The 15469-nt window shown below is 26.7% G+C and overlaps 2 protein-coding genes across 2 annotated transcripts; both read left to right on the plus strand.

Annotated features, from left to right (window-relative positions):
• Positions 1 to 2064: 2064 nt before the first annotated feature.
• On the plus strand, positions 2065 to 3744 carry FPOAC1_003770 (uncharacterized protein; the record flags this gene model as incomplete). The annotated part of the gene is made up of 7 exons (XM_044848325.1): positions 2065 to 2215; positions 2281 to 2399; positions 2471 to 2543; positions 2612 to 2856; positions 2943 to 3131; positions 3210 to 3608; positions 3688 to 3744. 7 exons carry the CDS (start codon positions 2065 to 2067, stop codon positions 3742 to 3744), a joined length of 1233 nt encoding a protein of 410 aa, XP_044714241.1.
• A 511-nt stretch (positions 3745 to 4255) lies between these two features.
• FPOAC1_003771 (uncharacterized protein) lies at positions 4256 to 5995 on the plus strand (the record flags this gene model as incomplete). Its single annotated transcript, XM_044848326.1, has 6 exons — positions 4256 to 4324; positions 4377 to 4641; positions 4693 to 4856; positions 4905 to 5076; positions 5134 to 5446; positions 5497 to 5995. 6 exons carry the CDS (start codon positions 4256 to 4258, stop codon positions 5993 to 5995), a joined length of 1482 nt encoding a protein of 493 aa, XP_044714242.1.
• Between the last annotated feature and the right edge of the window lie 9474 nt (positions 5996 to 15469).

Genomic DNA, 15469 nt, shown 5'->3' on the forward strand with positions numbered 1-15469 from the left:
ATAAAGTATATAAAAAAGCCTAAATAGTAAACTTCTTAGCTTCTTAAGGCTATATAGAAATATAAAAGTTAATTTTAAAAATTATAATATTAAAGAGCTTTTCTAGAAAAAGCTATATAGTCTAAAGATTAAATTCCTTTAAATTAATTATATATATAATTATAATATTATTATTATTATTAATTTTACTTTTATTATTATTTTTATTTTTATTTAAAAGTATATAAAAAGTTAATTTTTTATATAAAGTAGTTTTCTTATTTAATTTAATAGAATTAATAAATATAAAAGATTTAACTATATTATTAAATATAATTTTATTAAATTTAAAAATAAGTATATTTATATAAAATTATAATATTTTCTTTATTTTTCTATAAATAGCCTTATTACTTTATATTAATTTAATAATACTTTAAGGAGCTATTATAATAAGTAGTATAAAAAAGTAAATTTATAAATTTAATATAATTTAAATACTTTATATAATATATTTATTTAATATATATTAATTTTTAAGATTTAATTTAAAAAGTAGCTTTTTTTAATTATAAATAATATAAATAGAGTAAAAAATAATATAAATTAAAACTTAAAGTAATATAAAATTAAATATTATAATATTAAGTTATAAAAAGGTATATTAAGAATATTATTAAAGTTTAAAGAAAAAGTATTTTTACTTTATTATATATTATATAAAGAAAAAAAAAAAAGAAAAAAAGCTATTATAAAATTAATAGTATAATTATATAAATATATAATCTACTTATATTAATAAATTTTATTTTATTTAATAATTATAAAAAATACCTCTTTAATAGGTTTATATAGAAAGGGTTATTATATTAAAAAAATGTCATATCTGCACTTTTGAGACACTGCCCCCTGTGGCCTTCCGTAGCTGCGAATAAGACGGAGATTTCCTGATGAGAAACTCAGTGTCTTACATAAAATACCCCATACCGGCTGAAACCCGACATTTGTTTAGTACGTTATTCATTTACTTGACGTTTAACAATTAGTTATGATCAGTTACATGGATATTTTCCATTATTGATTCTATCACTTTTTAATCAGTTATTGTAAATTAAGTCTCTTCAGTATTATGAAAGTATCGTCAAACGCAGTACAGACCGTCAATGGTAGCGTGCAGGGTCGTCTAGTCATTCTCGGCATTTATGAGACAGACTAAACCAAAAATAGCGAATTAAAGAAAATTGGTCTTCTTCGAGAAGATAACTTGACGGCTGTTTTCGGATTTGATCTGCAGTGCATAATATGTACCTACCACTCAAGTTTGTCCCTATCAGGATTATCCACCGACTGCCGGTACAGCTGTAACTGAGACATGCACTATATCACGTTATTATAACTTTATTAAGTGTAGATCAGTATACTGCTTCGCCAAGCTAACGAAAAGAGGGGAAGAGACCGGACGAAGGGGAGCTGAAAATGACGAGCTACTTCATGTTGGCGACCTTGAGCACAGACATGTCTTGGGAGAAGTGAGCTGAGAGTAGGGATTCCTCTAGTGCAACCACTTGGCACTGCTTCCATAGATGGAAAGGATATACTATAGATAAGAGCTGAAGAGACATAACCTGGTTGAATTGACACGGGAAGGCCAGGGTATTCAATACAAATGAGCTGAGAAGGAATCAAAACTTCAGAGAGGTAGATCCCATAGGTCGCTATGTCTCAAAGTTCCCGGTTTTGTGTTTAGGTCGGAACACGGTGTACTTGGTTTACGTTGCTTTTTTAAATTGTTCCTAACTTCTTGTGATATTATCTCGTAATAATATCGTGTGTACTATCGCTGCTTCAAGAAATTCACTGGCCACCGCGTCAAACATGTCCGATGGTTCATACCGTGGGCGTTAAAGAACTATGTAAGCGGCCAAGTCCTAACACAGCCATCAATTATATAACCACCACTGTTGTCCTTTCGCGATTATTTAACTCCACCAAACTTCTGAACAGAACATCTTGCAATAACCACATCCGAAACCCACAAAAAGACTTTCACATCCCCATCAGATTCTTATCCTCATTCCTAACAACATGTCTACCACTTGGAACCCTACTAGTAAAGAAGAGATTGAGGCCAAGAAGGCTTTCGAAGGTCTTGGCCAATCTTTAGACAAGGTAGTTATCCCATGTGCCGAATCGGATAACGATAATCGGTTCATCCTGCACTCCAAGGGCTACTTTGGTAAGTGACACCGAATGAAATATCTCGATAGTGAATATCAACAGTCTAATATTTATGATGAACAGATCTCCGGGCCTATGTCATGAGCGGAAAAGACTTCCCTACAACCCCCGCTGACTTTGATGCCAAAGTCTCCATGTCCGCTTTCAAGAAACTGAACGAGTTGGATAGCGATATTTACAATGTACGTCCCACACCTGTGGATTGCTTTTCGAATATATTTTGCTTCTTGCTAACTGTATATTTCTTGGAAAGAAAACCAGAGACACCATGGTAGCTGTTGGTTCCAGCTGTCGGGACTACAGCTACGACCATCTCAATGAACTCGGTGCGTCATTCCTATCTTGCCTCCGTCCTCCCCAAGCCCCTGTAAACTGATCAAGCCTTTATGTACAGTTACTGCTGGTCACATTGCTATACGATACAGTAAATACGCTATGGATATGTTGGACACAGCAGACGGAATCAACCTACGACACAACCTTGACATTCTCCTGGACGAGAAGTACACTTCGGCGGACAAGTTTGACGAGGTCTATAAAGTTGCCAAAGAGGCAGCCCTGATGACTTTGACTATGCTCAGTGATGAAGCGACAAAAAAGCAGAAGGAAACGGACAAGATCTCGGAGACTCTCACTGCAGTAAGTATTGAGCCCCTTCCTGCACTTGAGGTTTAATATTTTCTTTTCTGTACAAGACTGACATTTTGTCTCTTCCTTCCCTATAGTTTAAAGCAGACACCCTCAAGAACCAACCAAATGTCAAGTTCCTGGTCAGGCAGTACTACGACGGACCAGTTGTGAACAAATCGAATTTCAAAACGCCTTACCTGAAATATCTCAATGAGGACCTTGCCAGAAGTCTTAGAGCTTTCGAGAAAACCGTGAAACACGCTGATGACGTACACGGTGATTGGGTACGTAAACTCACTTCCTTATCCTGCTCCTGCTGTAGATGTGGAGAGCTAATAGAAACCCCGATTGATTCGTTGCAGAAGACAAATAAAGATTGGGCAATCGGCACGAGCTTCTTCGGTCTTGTCGGATTCATTGTCATGACAAAATATGCACGAAACGCCGTCGTTTTGCGAGTCACTTATGACAATTTGGTAAAAGAAATGGAAAAACTCGAGAAAGAGCAAAAAGAAGAAAGGGAACTCATCAAATTTGTGAACCTGTTGGTCGTTCAGTGCACCGACATTGACCATAAGATGGACGATGCTATTACCGCCATGACGGAACTTAGTAAACTTTTCAGTAATCAGGCTGACTGCTATGACGGCATTGCCTCTTATCTCAGCAGCATGAAAAGTGGCGCTACGCGAGATGTTTTGGCAAACAGGAAAGCTAGCTTTCATCATAATATCGGAGTTTGCGTCAACAAGCTCAAAGAAGTAAGTTACTTCTTTTCTCTGAAACCATCCGTCATACATTTGTTTACCTTGACTGTACTGACACCGTATTTCCTATTAGTTGAAAGTTGTGGCAGAGGAGTTTACGGATACCATTCATAATGAAATCCCAGTCTAACGCCTGGGCTATATGGGAAATGGGTTGTTTCTGTCTAAAGTGTCATTGCAATATGATCAATCATATCTGTCGCCATACAAAAAGACCAAGGTTGACGGTAAATGGGATAGATTCACGCTAGACATAAATGGTGGAATCTAGTCTAGAAGACAGTATGAGGAGGATCGGCAGGAAGCTAAGGCTAGAGTGGAGGTTTAGCTAGTCAGTGTCAAAGCAATGACTACTATGTGGTATCTGTTGAAGTTCCATCCCTGTTCCCGTGGCACATCCATGACTACTACCTACCTGCTTCGGGCGATACTTTGAGCGCACAGTCCGGCGATCCATGGCAGGGTAGATCAGATCATGCACACTTATCACATTGACGTGGCTCAATCTCCACTCTACTTTGTTGATATAAGTCTTCTATTGCAGCATGGATTGTTCCTTGCCTCTTTCAATAGTATTCCTGACATCTAAGCTTGAAATTGACAATAAGTTCCATCGCCCTCTGGAGTATCATTATTCTATCATGCGTTTTGCTGGCATTGGACTGTGGGCGCTTTGCGCAGCCGCGAGTCCTGAGATACCATCATCTTGTGTACGTCCCAATAATATGTACTGAACCATTTACTTTCTAATCCTTTCTTTAGTGCACTAAACTTCAAAAGATCCCACAGCTTAACGGAAAGGTATACATGCCTGACACTATAGACTATGAAGAACGATTAGACGCCTACTATTCGGCCAACGCTGCTCTCCGTTCGTCCTGCATGGTGATGCCTGATAGTGCCGAAGACGTCTCTGAAATTATGAGTGTTATTACCGATAACGAATGTACATTTGGTATGGGTAGCGGGAAACACTCTGCGTATCGCAACTCAAATGCTGTCGAAGATGGTATAACTGTTGACTTTGGTACGATATCCGCATTCGAGTTCTATTACCTGCTTTCTCACAAATACATAGGCTACATGAATCAAACATCATACGACACTCGGACTAAAATCGCCAGCATACAACCAGGCTCTAATTGGGGCCAAGTGTACGAAGCTCTTGATCGTTACGGTGTCGCAGCTGTTGGCGGTCGCGCTTCACCTGTTGGTGTCGGTGGTTTCATCACTGGCGGAGGGGTCAGTATTGTCTTATTCTCATAAAAGACTGGGTACTGATATCGACAGTACTCTTTCCACTCCAACGTCCGAGGCTTCGGTTGCAATCAAGTCGTCAATTTCGAGGTTGTCTTGGCCAACGGTCAGATTGTAAACGCAAACGAGACCCAGAATCCTGACCTGTGGAAAAGTCTGAAAGGTAGTTCTGGGAATCTGGGATTTGTCACTCGGATCGATCAGCGTATGCATATCTCATTCGAAATTCGTCCAGATTCTAACAAGATCTTTCTTAATCTAGGTGTTGTCGAGTCGAACCAGATATGGGCAGGCTTCATCTACTTTGAACCATCTCAGCGAGACGTCGTTTTTGAGAAATACATTGATTTCGTGGAGAACAATGAAAACGACCCTGCTTCTCAGCTCATCGTTTCAATGCAGTGGGACGGAAACCAGTACAATCTAGTTTCAGTTGTTTCAAATTCCGATGCTGTTAAGTCACCTGCTTCCTTCTCAGATTTGCTCAACGTTCCTAGTATCTCGAATACGACAGCCAAAGGAAAGATCGCCGATGTTGTGCCACAGTTCACCGGACCAACTCCCCTTGGTCTCTAGTAAGTGGAATTCTTCAAAACGCTGTATGTACACGACTAATCAGCGACAGCGCAAACTGGATGACAGGAACTACCAGCAATGATATCCGGGTCATGAAATTTGTGTACAAAAAGTTCGAGGAGTATGTTGAAAAGATGAGAGCTGCTGTTCCCACCTCCAAGTTCAATGTGCTTGTACAGTTCCAGCCAGTGACACCGTCAATGGTGAAGCAAGGTCAAGAAAGCGGCGGTGACGTCCTTGGACTGGAACGTGTTGTCGCTGAAGGCCCTGCAATTATGTGGCTCATTGCTGTCACCGCTGATACCAAAGAGGTCCAAGACATCATCGATCCTTTCACACAAGAGTTCAAGGCAGCCGTTGACTCTTATGCTACGGAGATGGGCGTCAATAAGGACTGGGTCTATCTCAACTACGCAACCGGTGATCAAGACCCATTATCGCATTATGGATCCGAAAACATTCGAAGTATTCGGGACGCATCTAAAAAGTATGATCCGACGGGTGTTTTTCAGCATTTACGCCGTTCTGGATTCAAGATACCCGAATAAAAAAAAGGTTGAAATGCAGAGGGTGGTACAAGATCTTGGCACACATGTCAGTATCCCCGTCCTACAGTATTTTCAACAGCGTCTCTGTCAGTGCAGGCCTTGATGTTGAGGTTAAAGATTGAATATGATGGATAGTATATAGATAGTCTGATCTATTAATTATATATATATAGCCTAGGAGGATATATCCTATCTATAGTTAGATCTTTATTTTTATATTAATTAATCTTATTATTTTACTTTAATAGATTATAAGCCTAGACAGTAGATTATATAATTATCTTTATTTATTATTATTATTATTACTTTATAATTTAAGTTTTATAATTTAATTTTTATTATATAGATAGTTTTTATTAATATTTATAGTTAATTATTAAATTAATTATAATAAAATAACTATAAATTTATTTAAAAAGTATTTTTATTTAATAAATTAAAAAATCCTTTAAGGCTAAAATAAATTTATTATTAAATAATTTAAAATATTAATTAATTAATAAACTTAAAGATAAAGAGATATAAATATAATTTATATTTATATAAGATATTAAAAAACCTTTTTTTTTTAATATTTATATAAAGATAATTTTCTATTTTTAATTATTAAAATAAAAAGAATTATACTTTTTAATCTAGAAATAAATAAGACTTATATATAGCTATTATTTATATTATTATTTATTTTTTTAAATTTATTAATATTTAAAAATACTTTTTTTATTATAAGCTTAATAGATTTATTTAAACTTATAATAAAGTCTTTTTCTCTAGATATAAAATCTAAAGATATAATATTAATAGATTTAATTATATTAATATAATATACTTTATTAAGTTTAAATAAAGAAAATAATAATATAATAATTATTACTATAAATTATTAATAATATATTTTTTAAAGAATATAGTTTTAATTATTTTATTTAAATTAATAAGTTAAAGTCTTTAAATTAAGCTATTAAGTAAATAAAAAAGATTAAAAACTATCTTATTATAATAAAGTATAAAGATCTTTTAACTTATAATAAGATTTAATTATCTTTAGCTATAATTATTATAGATTTAAATTAAAAAACCTTAAATATATAAAATAAAGTATAAAAGAATAAATAGAAAAAAATAATTATAATTATTAAAAATAGACTAAGTTATAACTATAGAAATATAATAAAGAAAAGTATTATAAATAATAAAATAATTAAAAAGATTATTAAATTTACTTAGAATTATTTCTATTTAAAAGAAAATACTTACTTTTAATAATTTAATTAAAAGTATTAAAAACTCTATCTTAAGAATTATAATAGTATTATATACTTTATAAATAAACTTTAAAAAGTTAAAACTATATTACTAAAGTTAAATAAAAGCTATACTATTAAATACCCTTAGTTTATTAATAAATTCCTTATTAAGTTAAGCCTAGCCTACTTAATCTTTTTAACTTTATTTTATTAAAATTATAATATACTTTTAAAAAGAGATATAAATAAGGTTATTATAAAATAACTTATATTATTTAATAATATAGTTTTAAAGGTAAAATAAGAGAAATAAGTAATAAAGTAATAAGATAATTAATAAATTATATTAATTATAAGAAATAACTTAATAAAATTAAGAGATAGACCTAAGGATAATAATAAAGATAAATTAACCTACTTAATATATAATTAAATAGGATATAATACTAAAGAATATTAAAAAATATATTTATATTTAAAAAGAAAGTTTTATATTAATTAAAATAAAAAGAATAAATATTTAAGAATTAAAAATTAATAAGATTACTTTAGAAATAGCTATACTATAATAATTATAATAAATAAGATCTTTAAATAAAGAATAGGCTTTATAGTATTTAATAATATATTATTATTAACTAAACTATTAAAAACTATATAAATATTATAAAAGATTTATATCCTTAATAATAATATATTTTTATATATATTTTATTAATTAATAAAGTTTAATTATCTTAAACTTTACTATAAAAACTATTATAAGTTAAGTTTAATAATATAAGTAAATAGGGAATACTTTAAGTATAATAGGTTTTATTACTATAGATAGGCATTATAGGTAAATTAAGCTCTATTAATAAGATATAGCTTAAAGAGTTATATTTAAAATCTAATTAATAGTCTAATTAAGGTTATAGTAATAATACTATTACTATATAATTTAATCTATTTATAGCTTTAAAATAAATTAATTTAACTTTAAGCTATAATAATACTTCCTTCTTTAGTATTAAGCTTTATTAAAATAGGCTATTATAATTTAGGCTTATTAAGGTATTTCCTATAGAAATTTATTATAATTTCTATAGAATTCTCTATATAGGCAATAAGGACTTCTATTAAGTCTATATATCTAGCCTATTTTATAATATACTTTAGCTTAAAGTAGTCTTCTTAGCCTTATTTATTCTATTAAGAATTTATAATATTTTTAATTTTTTATTTTTTTACTTTTTTAATTTCTATTAATAATAATAAGTCTATATTCTAATTAGGCAATAAATTAATAATAACTAGCTTTAATAGGCTTATATAAAATATAGAGTATATCTTTATATTAATAAATAGTTTTAATTAATAGGTATATAAAGAAATAACCTTATTAATCTTTAATAGGCTAATATTTTTTTAATTTAATTTCTTTTATAGCTTAAAAGTCTTAATATGTTTAATATTTAGCTATATTAAGTCCTTTATTTAATATTATTAAGTAAATTATTTATATTAATTTACTTAAGCTTTATAATAGGCTTATATAGTAATACTTTTTAATCTTAAGTACTTTAAGATATTATTTATTATCTTTATAAATTATTTTATATCTCTAGTAATTAGGGTTTTTTTAATTATAATTATAAATTTAAAGCCTATTTATAAATAAAATTTATAATTTATAAAGAATAAAGATATATTAATAGTTTTAAATTTTAAAAAGTTTACTATAAACTTAATTAAAAAGAGCTATTAATTTTAATTATCTTATAGATATAATATATAGGCTTATAAATACTATTTTAATATAGTATTTAAGTATTTAATTTATTTATTAATCTTAAGGTAATAAGTAGTAAATAATAATAAGCTAATTAATAATTATTTAATAAGCTTTTATTAAAACTTTATTATAAATTAAAGTCCTTAGTTTAATATTATAATCTATAAAAGCCTATATAGCTTTTATATTTCCTTTAAATAATAATAAGCTATATCTTTAATATTATAAATTCCTTTATATATAATAATATATTTTATTTTAATTAAATAGTAAGCTATAATTAAGATAATATTATTTCTTTTATTAAATAGTAAATATATAATAAAATCTATTAATATATATTATTAGGCTTATTTAAAAATAAATAAGGGTTTTAATATATTTTACTTTATTTCTTAAGCTAGATTAATTTTTTAATATATATAGTAATTCTTAATTTATTATTTAATATAAATTAATATTCTAGGCTAATAGTAATCTTAAAAAAGTAAATTATAAATATAAATATAACCTAGGTATTTTACTATAAGGTATTTATAGTAAGCTTTTAATAAGGCAGTCTTAAGGGTATTATAGCTTAAGATATAAATATAGTCTTAGTATAATAGTTATTCCTAGATAATTTTATACTCTATAAGTATAATTTTTAAGTATTATAATATATTAGTCTTAAGGGCTTATAATATTAATTATAGATCTTTATTAGTTTAATATTTTTTATTTAATAAATAATTAATTTTTTTTAATAATTTTATTAAAAGTAATAGCTTTTTAAATATTAATATAAGTTAATTCTATTATAATAGATAGTAAATATAAACTCTTTAAACTTATAGTAATAAAAATTATTAATTCTTTTTTTTTAATACTATTTAACTTTAATATATTAAGTACTTATTTCTCTTTTTAAAGAGGTCTTTTAACTTTTTAATTAAGGTATTAAGTTTAATTTCTTATTTCCTAGGTTAATATATAATCTAGAAATTAAATTAAAATAAGAATTTAAATTAATAGGCTTATTATTAATTAAATAACTTTATTATTATAAAGTACTCTAGGTTTTTTATAATTTATAATTATTTTTATTAATAAAGATATTTTCTTTAATTTAAGTCTTTATTCTTTAAAGTAATAAATAATAGCTATAAATTCTTTATTATAAATCTTATAGTTATATTCTATAGATATATATTTCTTAAAGAAAAGGCTATTAAATATAGCTTTTTATTATTATTATATTATAATAGTATATTAATAAATATATAGTTAAAGATATTTATCTTTAAGATTATATCCTTTATTTAATTAATGGGGTATAAGATTAATATTAATATAAAGGCTTTCTTTAAATCTTAAAAAGCCTTTTTATAGGTTTTATTTTAAATAAATAGTATATCTTTTTTTATTAAATAGTTTAATAAGGCTATAAACTTAAAGAAGTTATAAATAAACTTCCTATAGAAGTTTATAAATCTTATAAAAGCTTATATATTTATTAAGTAAGTTAAGGTTTATTAATTTTTAATAGTTTTAATCTTTATAAAGTCTATTTAAATACTATTTTATTTTATAATAAAGCTTAAGAATTTAATTTCTATAATTATAAATTTATATTTAATTAGATTTATAAATAATTTAATAACTCTTAGTTTTTTAAGTATTATTTTTAATTATTTAATATATTCTTTTTAAGTCTAGCTATAAATTAAGATATTATTTAAATATATAATATAAAATATATTTAAGTATTCTTTTAATATATTATTAATATATTACTAGAAGGTTATAAAGGCTTTTATTAAGTTAAAAGGTATAATTAATAACTTATATAATTTAAATTAAATATAGAATATTATTAAATATTTTTAGCCTTCTTTAATATATAGATTATTAAAGGCTAATATAATATTAATATAAAAAAAGTATTTTATATTAAATAGGTTATTTAAAGATTCTTTAATTAAAAAAAGTAAATAGTAGTCTTTAATTATAATATTATTTAAGGCTTAGTAATTTATATAAAAGTATAAATTATTATTAAATTTCTTAATAAATAATACTAAGGAAACTATAAGTAATAAGCTTAAGTAAATAAATCCTTTATATAGATTCTTATCTAGTTACTCTTATAAGGCTATTAATTTATTCTAGGATATTCTATATAAAGGTTTAAATAGTAATTTTCTTCCTAGAGTTAATTTAATATAATAATCTCTAGATTAATATAATAGTAATTTCTTTATCTCTTTAAGTAAAAAAATATTTTAAAACTCTTAAAGTTCTTTTAATAATATAAATACCTTTAACTTAGATTTAAATAAATAATCTAATTACTTTAAGGTAATAATAAAGAAATAATAATAATCCTTTTAATTATATATTTAAGCAATTTATAGAAAAATTAAAAGAATATCTTTTCTCTTTAAAGTTAATAAAATATTCCTTTTTATTTAATATATAAACTTCTTTAAAATAGTCTATAAAGCCTTAATCTTTATAGGCTTAATTAAAGTATTATAAAATTTCTAATAATATAGGCTATTAAATATAAATATATAGGCTATAAAGCCTATCTATAAATTATATTACTTTAATTAAAATATTCTTAAGATAATAAAGTAATTAATTAATTAAATTATATAAAAGATTATATTTTTCTATTTATAATTAATAATATAAAGTCTAATATAAATATAGTAAATAACTTTCTTACTTTTAATAAGTTATTTATTAAATACTTTAATCTTAAAAGTTCTTTTTAAAGGTTTAAACTTTAAGTTCTAGGATTTAATTTAGCTTTTATTAATAAACCTTTTTCTTTTTACTTTACTATTAATTATAATATAAAATAGAATTAATTCTTTTTTAGCTATATTAAGGCTAATAAATAGTATTATTAGATTTAAATATTAATTATTTTTATTTTTAATTAAAATTCTATAAATAAAAATAATAAATAATTTAATTTTTAATATAATAAATATAAAGAAAAGAGCTTAATATTAACTTAAAATAAGCTTACTTTATTTTCTTAATATCCTTAAGAATATTTAAATTAGTAAGAATTAATATAGCTAGATATAAATAAATATAAAAATAAGAGCTAGTTAATATAATTAAAGCTATAAGTAAAAGTAGCTTAATAAAGCCTAATTAAATATATATTAAGTTTAAGATAATTATAAAGGTAATAATTAGCTAAATTATAATAAAAGTATTAATTATTTTCTTATTATTAATTAAGGCAGTTATAATAATATTAATTACTAAGGTCTATAGATTCTTTAATTAGTTAATAGTTTTTAAGGAGGCTTTTTTCTTTATAAAGTAATAAAGATTTTTTTTAAAGTATTTAAAGATATTCCTTTAGTAATATATTTATTTTTTATAATATAGGCTATAGCTTTATTATAAAATAGTATTATTAATTTTTTAATTCTTATAGAAAAGTAATTAAATTATAATATTTATAATTAAATAGTAAGTTATATATAAGTATTCTATATAATTCTTAAGAAATAGCTTATTTTAATAAAGTAAAAAAGGCCTTTTTTAATATTTCTCCTTTTAATATAAAATATTAAAACTTAATAAAGAAGGTATTAAAATCCTTATAAATCTAATAAAAATAAAATAATTTAATATAAATATTATTAATTTAATTTAAGTCTTTAAAAGTATATTTCTCCTTTTAATATAAAATATTAAAACTTAATAAAGAAAGTATTAAAATCCTTATAAATCTAATAAAAATAAAATAATTTAATATAAATATTATTAATTTAATTTAAGTCTTTAAAAGTATATTCTAGTAAATTAATAATATTTTAATAATTAAAGAGTTAATATTTACTAGCTTTAATATATAGTAAGACTTATATATAAGTATATTCTTTAAGATAGCTAGTTATATAAAATATTTAAATAAAGTATATTAAGAATTAATTATAATTAGTTTTTAATTTTAAGTATATCTAGGAAATAAAATAATATAAATTACTTTATTTACCTTTAAACTTATTAAAATTAAATAATTATTTAATAAGATTAATTAATTTAATAGATTAAGAAAAAATAAAGAAATTATTTTTATAAAAATTACTATATAAAGTTTAATAAAAGTATTAATCTTAAGAGATTTATAGATAATAAATATAATAAGTTAAATAGTATTAAGAGTATAATATTTAATAAAATAAGCCTTAAAGATATTATTATTTTTCTTCTTTAAGGCCTTTTTATATTATTATTTAATATATTTAAGCTAGGCTTAAGTAAAATTATATTTAATAATAATTTATTATAAAGATTATTTAAATCTTTAATATTTATTCTTTATATTCTAGGTCTTATTCTTTAGCTAGAATATATAGTTTTAAGTATTCTTAATATAAATATAAATATTCTAGAAATATTTAAATTAATTATTTAAATATTCTAGAGTATAATTATAAAATAATTTAATACTATTTAATAGAAAGAGTAAAAGTAAGTAAATAAATATTATATTTAATATTTAATAATTAAAAGCTATATAGTATTATAGGCTAAATTTAATAATATAAGTAAATAGGGAATACTTTAAGTATAATAAGTTCTATTACTATAGATAGGTATTATAAGTAGATTAAGCTCTATTAATAAGATATAACTTAAAGAGCTATATTTAGGATCTAATTAGTAGTTTAACTAAGGTTAGTTATAGTAATAATACTATTACTATATAATCTAATCTACTTATAGCTCTAGGGTAAGTTAGTTTAACTTTAAGCTATAATAAAAACCTAATTAATAGAATTATAAATACTAAGGTTATATTAAGAGATATTAATATATATAAGATTAATATATAAGTAAGTAAAGTAATTATTTTATAATAATCTCTTTTTATTTTAAATATATATATAACGTGCTTGATAAGCGAGTGAGTCAGACAAGCGAGTGGGTCAAAAATCTTAACCCTCTTTATTATCTAGATGATAAAATTGCTTCAATTTATTCAATTGACTATAACTACTCACTATACTCATCTCCAGAGGCCTGAATATCCTCTTGACATGTTCTTGCGTTATGCCCGGTCTTGCCGCATACACCACAACGCCGAACACCCGGTCCGACCGACCTTCCTCGACCACCACTTCTTGATGATTCTGCCACTACCTGCGTATTCACATCTATCTGATCAATTGATTGTGATGCTTCCTGTACAGTCATCGCTCCTCCTTTCTGTAGTCTTGTTCTTTTTGCCCTCCGGCGCCGGCTTAGTATTGCATTTGCCTCTTCAAGATTTCGGACCTGATCTCTCAATAGGACAACCTCATGCATAACTGCCAATGTTGCTTTTGTATTTGACTTAATAGCCTCAATTATTGACTCTGGGGAACTGCTCTTATGCATAATAACTCGTCTGGTAAGGTATTCAGATTGAGATTGAGCCTCTGTTGCTGTCTTTGGGGTCTTTGAAACCCATGGACTTGGTGGTTGACTTGCCTCCCCAGGAGGCGTTGGAGTCCGTAACTGTATATCAAGCTTCGAGACGACGGTTTCTGGGTCAAGAGGATAAATTCCAGCTCCCCTAAAAGCCCCCTGGATATTGCTCTCTGTAAAGGTAGCTTGAAAAGCGGCATAAAAGGCTGGGAAGAACTCGGTCTTGAAATGTGGGTTATAGAGCATCTAATCAGATGCTCTATTTCTCGACCATAAGCATTCTTCAGTACTGAAAAACACCCGACATCGAGAGGCTGGAGTAGGTGGGATGCATGAGGAGGCATACAAAGTGTGATAATCTTATGATCCTGACAGTATCTCTCAAAGTCGACAGAGTGGTGACTTTCATAACCATCGAGGATCAAGAGACGATAGAGACTAACTGATCGCTTCGCTGTTGATCGATCAAAGTGTTTTAGCCACTCAAGACCCAGCTCGTTATTTGTCCATCCATTTTGGCTTGTTGCAATAACCCAATCGCAGGGGAGGTTGCTTTCTCGATACCAGTTTGCAAGATGATACTGGCCTGAACCAATGATAAACGGCGGGATCGATTGACCTTCGGCATTTATCGCTGGAATTGCAGTAATCCATTCACGGTTTCCTGGCTGCACTGATTTTGGCCTTCCTTGCCTTTCTGAGCCTGTGACTACCATCCCGGACTGTATAAGGCCCATCATAAAGCCGGTCTCATCAAAGTTCCAGGTATCACCTGGTTGGATACCGTATTTAGCGATTGTGTTCTGTACAAGCCGAAACCAGCCACGAATAATAGTCGGATCTTCGCATTTAGCTCTCTGATAGTCATATCTCCGAAAGATACGCGTCTTTAGCTCTGGTTGTCGCTTTACAAAGTTATGAGCCCAGCGCTTGCCGACAGGTGATGCATCGCGGTCTGCAAGTAGAGAATTGGCCATTTCTTCCACAAAACGGATTCGCGAGGGAAACCCTCGCGAATCTAGG

This window comes from Fusarium poae, chromosome 1 (genome assembly GCF_019609905.1).
Source record: "Fusarium poae strain DAOMC 252244 chromosome 1, whole genome shotgun sequence".
Taxonomy (NCBI): Eukaryota; Fungi; Ascomycota; class Sordariomycetes; order Hypocreales; family Nectriaceae; genus Fusarium; species Fusarium poae.